The sequence below is a fragment of the Ictalurus furcatus genome, chromosome 29, assembly GCF_023375685.1.
Source record: "Ictalurus furcatus strain D&B chromosome 29, Billie_1.0, whole genome shotgun sequence".
Taxonomy (NCBI): Eukaryota; Metazoa; Chordata; class Actinopteri; order Siluriformes; family Ictaluridae; genus Ictalurus; species Ictalurus furcatus.
The window spans coordinates 16,374,627-16,384,626 of record NC_071283.1 but is presented as its reverse complement, the minus strand read 5'-3'; the positions used below and the strand labels follow the sequence as shown (position 1 = coordinate 16,384,626).

General features: G+C 43.0%; 1 protein-coding gene across 1 annotated transcript in view; it reads right to left on the bottom strand.

Moving 5' to 3' along the window:
- Nucleotides 1-4,472: 4,472 nt before the first annotated feature.
- myoz2b (myozenin 2b) overlaps nt 4,473-10,000 on the bottom strand; it is an 8,742-nt gene continuing 3,214 nt past the window's right edge. Inside the window, exons 3-6 of the mRNA XM_053619593.1 lie at nt 8,420-8,586; nt 6,400-6,493; nt 5,728-5,911; nt 4,473-4,698 (exon numbers count right to left, since the gene is read on the bottom strand). Of these exons, the coding sequence (XP_053475568.1) occupies nt 4,473-4,698; nt 5,728-5,911; nt 6,400-6,493; nt 8,420-8,586 (671 nt within the window). The remainder of the gene's footprint in view (nt 4,699-5,727; nt 5,912-6,399; nt 6,494-8,419; nt 8,587-10,000) is intronic.

Genomic DNA, 10,000 nt, shown 5'->3' with positions numbered 1-10,000 from the left:
TCACTACACACACTCACTACACACACTCAGTACACACTCTCACTACACACACTCACTACACACACTCAGTACACACTCTCACTACACACACTCACTACACACACTCAGTACACACTCTCACTACACACACTCACTACACACACTCACTACACACTCTCACTACACACACTCACTACACACACTCAGTACACACACTCACTACACACACTCAGTACACACACTCACTACACACACTCAGTATACACACTCACTACACACTCTCACTACACACACTCACTACACACACTCAGTACACACACTCACTACACACTCTCACTACACACACTCACTACACACACTCAGTACACACTCTCACTACACACTCACTACACACTCTCACTACACACACTCAGTACACACTCTCACTACACACACTCACTACACACACTCAGTACACACTCTCACTACACACTCTCACTACACACACTCAGTACACACTCTCACTACACACACTCACTACACACTCTCACTACACACACTCAGTACACACTCTCACTACACACTCTCAGTACACACTCTCACTACACACACTCACTACACACTCTCACTACACACTCTCACTACACACACTCACTACACACACTCACTACACACTCTCACTACACACACTCACTACACACACTCAGTACACACTCTCACTACACACACTCACTACACACTCTCAGTACACACTCTCATTACACACACTCACTACACACACTCAGTACACACTCTCACTACACACACTCACTACACACACTCAGTACACACTCTCACTACACACTCTCACTACACACACTCAGTACACACTCGCACTACACACACTCACTACACACACTCAGTACACACACTCACTACACACTCTCACTACACACACTCACTACACACACTCAGTACACACACTCACTACACACACTCACTACACACACTCAGTACACACACTCACTACACACACTCACTACACACACTCAGTACACACACTCACTACACACTCTCACTACACACACTCAGTACACACACTCACTACACACTCTCACTACACACACTCAGTACACACACTCACTACACACACTCACTACACACACTCACTACACACACTCAGTACACACACTCACTACACACTCTCACTACACACACTCACTACACACACTCAGTACACACTCTCACTACACACACTCACTACACACACTCAGTACACACTCTCACTACACACTCTCACTACACACTCTCACTACACACACTCAGTACACACTCTCACTACACACACTCACTACACACTCTCACTACACACACTCAGTACACACACTCAGTACACACTCTCACTACACACACTCAGTACACACTCTCACTACACACACTCACTACACACTCTCACTACACACACTCAGTACACACTCTCACTACACACACTCACTACACACACTCAGTACACACTCTCACTACACACTCTCACTACACACTCTCACTACACACACTCAGTACACACTCTCACTACACACACTCACTACACACACTCAGTACACACTCTCACTACACACACTCACTACACACTCTCACTACACACACTCACTACACACTCTCACTACACACACTCAGTACACACTCTCACTACACACTCTCACTACACACACTCACTACACACACTCAGTACACACTCTCACTACACACACTCAGTACACACTCTCACTACACACTCTCACTACACACACTCACTACACACACTCAGTACACACTCTCACTACACACACTCACTACACACACTCAGTACACACTCTCACTACACACACTCACTACACACTCTCACTACACACACTCAGTACACACTCTCACTACACACACTCACTACACACACTCAGTACACACTCTCACTACACACACTCACTACACACACTCAGTACACACTCTCACTACACACTCTCACTACACACACTCAGTACACACTCGCACTACACACACTCACTACACACACTCAGTACACACTCTCACTACACACTCTCACTACACACACTCAGTACACACTCGCACTACACACACTCACTACACACACTCAGTACACACTCTCACTACACACACTCACTACACACACTCACTACACACTCTCACTACACACACTCAGTACACACTCTCACTACACACACTCACTACACACACTCAGTACACACACTCACTACACACTCTCACTACACACACTCACTACACACACTCAGTACACACTCTCACTACACACACTCACTACACACACTCAGTACACACACTCAGTACACACTCTCACTACACACTCTCACTACACACACTCAGTACACACTCTCACTACACACTCTCACTACACACACTCAGTACACACTCTCACTACACACACTCAGTACACACACTCACTACACACTCTCACTACACACACTCAGTACACACTCTCACTACACACTCTCACTACACACACTCAGTATACACTCTCACTACACACACTCACTACACACACTCAGTACACACTCTCACTACACACACTCACTACACACTCTCACTACACACACTCACTACACACACTCACTACACACACTCACTACACACTCACTACGCACTCTCACTACACACTTGTGCGGTACTATAAAGAGCTTTGTACTTTTGATGTGTATCTTTCACCTAAGAAGGTGTGTGTTTGTGTGCGTGTGTGTGTGCTGTAGCTTTAAGAAAATACAGCAGTGGTCCATAAGTTCTAACTATACACCTGAAATGAATTGTAAAGGTATAAAGGTACAGAACATGTCGTTAATGGTACCACATCAGCAACAGGGAAAGTACAGATTGGTACCTTTATTTCTGAGAGTGTAGAACACTCATGTCATGGTGCATCGAGATCTAGAACCAGGGTTCTTAAAGTGAGGTTCAGGGAACTCCGGAAGTGTAGCATGGTGCTATGTGTCATTATGTCACACTGATGTAGCAGTAAGTAAGCTGTCGTATGAGTGTTATAACACTTCTGTTATGTTATTGAACATCTGCGTCACCTTACTGAAGTGTTTCAGTAACAATCTAACCTCAAAATGAACAAAAGCAGTCTTTATGACCACTGAAGTGACTTTATGTCACAAACATTGTGATCATTTTATAACAACTTACATTTCATTTCAATAAGTGTACTCTATTTCATACTAATCTGATCTGGTCTGATCTGGTCTGATCTGAGTGAACTTCATCAGGAACTTTTCTTTATTTCTTTATTTCTGTTCCCTACAATAACACTGAACTATGATAAACTAGGACTGTATAAGTGTTCATGTGAAAATGAGAAACTATTTCCTCACTAGAATCTACAGCATTAGTGTGATTTACATTTCTGTGGTTTTGTTTCATATAATATGTTTTTTAAAAAAAACAACACTTTTATACCTGAACATCACCGAGTTCACTCGATCAGGATCTGCAATGAAACCACTGTGATGTCACTGAGATAAATATACACTTTATTTTAGAGTTTACACCACAGGATTAAAATAAATTCAAACCAGAACACACACACACACACACACACACACACACACACACACACACACAATAAACAAAAGCAAATCAGTCAGGAAGCACATCAAATTTCACAACATGAACTTTTTACAATAGAAACCATCTTCAGAAAATCAGCAGATCGTATTTACACTCCTCCTCCTCCTCCTCCTCCTCCTACTCTCTCTCTCTCTCTCTCTGTCTCTCGCACACTCTCTCTATCACTCTCTCTCTCACACACACTCTCTCTATCACTATCTCTCACACGTTCTCTCACTCACTCTCTCTCTCACACACACTCTCTCACTCTCTCTCTCGCTCTCTCTATTTTACTGATTTATATTTCATTCATGACTCAGGTTAAAGGTGCGATGTATTAATGTTTTTCATGAAATAAAGCTGAAGGTCACATGAAGGTCATGTGAAGGTCATGTGATCTCTCTTGAATGTGTTATGGTCTGTAATTTAATCAGAAATAGAAGTGTTCAGATTTCAGTGTAAATGATTTGTACTGAACACAGAAATATTCTGATGCAGTGAGAATTATTTATTTTTATTAAACACAACAAAATCTACAAATCTCTAGTTCTGATAAATGTGTTACTGAGTTATTAATATGAATTATATAACTTATTTAATGCCTTAAATTCTATCATTATTATTATCGTAATATTCTTAAAAATATAATTTTCTTTATACAAATGTTTAAAATATTAGCTTTTTGTGTTTATTTTTGAAGGTATTGTTATATCTGCTGCAGACTTCGCGTGGTCGCAGATGATCCACTAAAATATTTGTTGGAGTTTGTAGATAAATGTTGAAGGAATCTGCTGCTCGTAGAGCTGATGTTATTTTAACTCCAGGTGTTGATCCTCTCGGCTGTACCTCAGTGCTGTAAAGCTGAAGGTTGTTGTTGGTGGACGTGAACTCGCTCCGTCACACCGAGGTGGGTTTAGTGTTTACAGGTCGTCAGACTCGGGGATCTCCGGCGGCTCCATGGGGATCGTGGGTAAAATGAGAGGAACTCCGTCGGAGATCCAGCCCTGAGCCGTGCGGTTGAAGGTGGGCCGCTTGGCCGTGGGGTCCTGCAGCTCCGAGTACCTCGGCGGGTTCAGGTCGATCTCCGGAACCTTGAAGGTGATTCCTCGAGGAGCTTTTTCAAACCCTCCATACGGTGTGGCCACCCTGACGACAAAACATTCAGCTGTTACAGTCAACACTTCAGCTTTTATCTTTAAATATTTCCTTCCTCCTCTCTCTCGCTCCAGCACCACGAGGGCTTTGAGTTTATTCTCATTAATACTGTTTACAATGCTCACAGCTGAGGTGAAGATATTTAGGATGTTTAGAATTAATTGTAAAGTAGAATTTGTGTAGAATTAAGAGACGGGACGAGCACAGCTCAGCAGAGAACAGAACAGAAACTTAATGATGATACAGTTTTATATTTTAGACTCGAAGACACGTTTACATGGGGCGCACGGTGGCTTAGTGGTTAGCACGCTCGCCTCACACGTCGGGGGTTCGATTCCCACCGTGGCCCTGTGTGTGTGGAGTTTGCATGTTCTCCCTGTGCTGCGGGGGTTTCCTCCGGGTACTCCGGTTTCCTCCCCCAGTCCAAAGACATGCATGGTAGACTGATTGGCGTGTCTAAAGTGTCCGTAGTGTATGAATGGGTGTGTGAGTGTGTGTGTGATTGTGCCCTGTGATGGATTGGCACCCTGTCCAGGGTGTACCCCGCCTTGTGCCCCATGCTCCCTGGGATAGGCTCCAGGTTCCCCGTGACCCTGAAGAGGATAAGCAGTATAGAAGATGGATGGATGGATGGACACGTTTACATTTTTATTTTTATTATTATTTTTTCTTTTATAGTGTCCATGTTGAATTTGTAGCACAATGTTTATTATCTAGTGGAAATATTTGAAGAAATGAAATGATTTAATATCAATCTGAAGACTTTAATTTCAGTGGAAATAAATGGAATGAAAATGTATTTATGTATTTTGTGGTGAATTGAATGGTCTGTAATCTTTAACATGTGTTCCTGAACTCTAACTTTAACGCTGAAACCTGGTGACTGGAACCTACAGGACGTCCAGACATCCAGGATCAGTAACCAGTGGGACTTTTTACTCGCTCGACTCTGATTGTTTGTTAAACAGTACTTTGTGAGCCGGTACTCTTGTCTTGTCGAAGCAGAGAAGCAGGTGGAACCTGTTAAAGCTCTTGTAGTCTGGCATCTGGGCTCTGGGTTCCGGAGCGGGCATGTGGAGCTGCAGCGTGTCGGCCAGAGCCGGGTCGTTGATGATGGCCTGCTCCCAGGGCGAGTGGTAGGATTTGGGCAGAGCCGTAGCGTTAAACCTCTCCGAGGGAACATCCTTCAGTGGACCTCCGTAACCTGGAACACAGAACCAACCTGGAATAAAATCTCACATCCTCCGTGAGAACACGTCTACAACACTGATCATATCTATTTGTTTGTTTGTTTGCTTCTACATTTGTGTGCTTCATATCTCATTACACTGATTTTTCTGCTTATATTTTCACTCAGTTTTTTATTTTATCCTGTGTATTCATATTACATTTTTATTATTTGATTGTGCAGCACTTTGAGCTACCACTTGTATGAAAAAATGGTCTTTAAATAGAGTTTCTTCTTCTTCTTCCTCCTCTTCTTCTTCTTCTTCTTCTTCTTCTTATTATTGTTATTATTATTATTTATATTGAAAGTCCACTTCAGCTGCTGTTTTTCTACAAAGTGAAGTGATTTTTCTTCTGGTTTGTAGTCAGTGTTGTGATTTGAACTCCAGGGATTAGTCTCCAGTATAATGTGGTAAAAGTGATTGGTGTATTATTCGTGTCTGAAGTGCAGATGTTCTGGCGTACCCGGTGCGATCTCCTCAGGGTTCGGTGGGTTTCTGGCATCTGGAGTGTTTGGAGTTTTGTTTTCTGCATTTTCAGCACCAGTCTGGTCTTCACTCTAGAATAAAGAGAAGAAACAGGACTGACCAGTGTAATGTGATAGCGAGTGAAAAGAGAACTCTGTCCACGGAGATAAAAACTAAATCCACACACAGGTGTTGCAGGACTTCAGAACTATAAACCGCAGTGATGGTGAGAGAAAGTCACGTTTTTAACTGGGTCATGTGGTCATGTGGTCATGTGGTGTGTTAATGACGCTGGAAGTGATGTGATGATGTCATGAATAAACGCTCGCAGTTGGTGTGGTGTTGAAATCGTAATGATGTCCAAATGATTTTACGCACCACAGGTCTATATCAACCCCAACACTGCAGAGATACTTACACACACACACACACACACATTTTCCAAATCTCACTCACATTCTCTGGCTCTGATAAGTGAAGTGGACAGCAAGCCCTTGTGATATCTCAGAGGAACATTTGGAAGGACGTGATGTCCACGTGTCCTGCACTATCTCACACGTGTGACTGCCATTCATCCTGCACAGAGCAGGGCTAGCCTTATCCGCTACCTCCGTTAGCATCTCAAAATACAATGCTAACAACAGCTGACGGTCTCAAAAGTGAACAAAACCTCAAACTCTTAGGCTTAGTGGTGAGCACGTTCGCCTCCAGGGTCGATTCCCACCGTGGCCCTGTGTGTGTTACTGTGTGTGTGTGTGTGTGTGTGTGTGTGTTACTGTGTGTGTGTGTTATTGTGTGTGTGTGTGTGTGTGTGTTACTGTGTGTGTGTGTGTGTGTTACTGTGTGTGTGTGTGTTACAGTGTGTGTATGTGTGTGTTACTGTGTGTGCGTGTGTGTTACTGTGTGTGTGTGTTACTGTGTGTGTGTGTGTGTGTGTTACTGTGTGTGTGTGTGTGTGTTACTGTGTGTGTGTGTGTTACAGTGTGTGTATGTGTGTGTTACTGTGTGTGTGTGTGTGTTACTGTGTGTGTGTGTGTGTTACTGTGTATGTGTGTGTTACTGTGTGTGTTACTGTGTGTGTGTGTGTTACTGTGTGTGTTACTGTGTGTGTGTGTGTGTTACTATGTGTGTTACTGTGTGCGTGTGTGTGTGTGTTACTGTGTGTGTGTGTTACTGTGTGTGTTACTGTGTGTGTGTGTTACTGTGTGTGTTACTGTGTGCGTGTGTGTTACTATGTGTGTTACTGTGTGTGTGTGTGTGTGTGTGTTACTGTGTGTGTGTGTTACTGTGTGTGTTACTGTGTGTGTGTGTTACTGTGTGTGTTACTGTGTGCGTGTGTGTTACTATGTGTGTTACTGTGTGCGTGTGTGTGTGTTACTGTGTGTGTGTGTTACTGTGTGTGTGTGTTATTGTGTGTGTATGTGAGTGTGTTACTGTGTGTGTGTATGTATGTGTGTGTGTTACTGTAAATGTGTATGTGAGTGTGTTACTGTGTGTGTGTGTGTTACTGTGTGTGTGTTACTGTGTGTGTGTGAGTGTGTTACTGTGTGTGTGTATGTATGTGTGTGTGTTACTGTATATGTGTATGTGTGTGTGTTACTGTGTGTGAGTGTGTTACTGTGTGTGAGTGTGTTACTGTGTGTGTGTATGTATGTGTGTGTTACTGTATATGTGTATGTGTGTGTGTTACTGTGTGTGAGTGTGTTACTGTGTGTGAGTGTGTTACTGTGTGTGTGTATGTATGTGTGTGTGTTACTGTATATGTGTATGTGTGTGTGTTACTGTGTGTGAGTGTGTTACTGTGTGTGAGTGTGTGTGTGTGTTACTGTGTGTGAGTGTGTTACTGTGTGTGTGTGTGAGTGTGTTACTGTGTGTGTGTATGTATGTGTGTGTGTTACTGTGTGTGTGTGTTACTGTGTGTGTGTGTGTGTATGTATGTGTGTGTTACTGTATATGTGTATGTGAGTGTGTTACTGTGTGTGTGTGTGTGTGTGAGTGAGTGTGTTACTGTGACTTACATTTAAGATGGTGTTGGCTTCGTTCTGAATGCTTTCGAAGGTGTATTTCTCGGACCTGCGCTGCCGCATTTTGAAGAGGCGTGAGCCTCGGTTGGAGAGGAGAGAGAGCTCCTCCAGCATGATGTCTTTAGGGACAGAGAGCTTTTTGCCCAGATCCATCGTATCCCCTAAACATACAGGAATAAATACTGAGGACTACAACAACACAACATCACACCACTCACAATACCATCCTGTGTATGAGCTACACAACATGTAATGCTAACTCGTAATGCTAGTTCACTAAATGTGTTTCTCAGTTTAGTGATGCTACAGCAAGAGACGGCATTAATACTGACGATGACGTTAAACACTTCACAAATACAAACTGAGTGTTTAGTCGTGTTAGGATTTAATACAGAACAGTCCGGAATAACACACTTTCTCCAGAGTCACTGTTACCATCTTTTATCTGTTTATAGTTAATAGTATAGTATAGTTATAGTTAACTTTAATGAGTTCCTGTTCTCACTTACGTTATAGCAGCTATAAACACTCGTTCCCTCACCATCTCTCTCTCTATTCCCTCTCTTCATTCCCTCTCTCTATTCCCTCTCTTCATTCCCTCTCTCTATTCCCTCTCTCTATTCCCTCTCTCTATTCCCTCTCTTCATTCCCTCTCTCTGATCCCTCTCTTCATTCCCTCTCTCTATTCCCTCTCTCTATTCCCTCTCTCTATTCCCTCTCTTCATTCCCTCTCTCTATCCCCTCTCTCTATTCCCTCTCTCTATTCCCTCTCTTCATTCCCTCTCTCGATTCCCTCTCTCTATTCCCTCTCTTCATTCCCTCTCTCTATTCTCTCTCTTTATTCTCTCTCTTCATTCCCTCTCTTTATTCTCTCTCTTCATTCCCTCTCTTTATTCTCTCTCTTCATTCCCTCTCTCTATTCCCTCTCTTCATTCCCTCTCTCTATTCCCTCTCTTCATTCCCTCTCTCTATTCCCTCTCTTCATTCCCTCTCTCTATTCCCTCTCTCTATTCCCTCTCTCTATTCCCTCTCTTCATTCCCTCTCTCGATTCCCTCTCTCTATTCCCTCTCTTCATTCCCTCTCTCTATTCTCTCTCTTTATTCTCTCTCTTCATTCCCTCTCTTTATTCTCTCTCTTCATTCCCTCTCTTTATTCTCTCTCTTCAGGTTAATTAGATAAAAATGGTGGTGTTAGTGAGAAACAGTAAAGAAGTGTAAACTCTGTGATGAAAACGTGGGAAAACTTCAAGTTACAGCGTCACCTCTGACAATTACACAGCGCTGACACTGGAGACTCCTTCCATACACGTTACATAAACATCTCCTTATGGAAAACTTCACCATCCCAACCATTACACACGTCTTTTAATCAGTTTATTATCAGTGGAGCGTGCGCTGTACACGTCCCTGTGAACGAGCCGTTACTATAGAAACCATAACGTATCAGAACGAGAGCATTAATATAAAGCTGTGCTACTGTCAGAGCCGCGGTTATAGAGAACTCATCACCACCTTCTGACCAATCACAGTCCAGATCTCAGCAGCAGCGTGGTTAACTGTACTAGAAGATTCTCT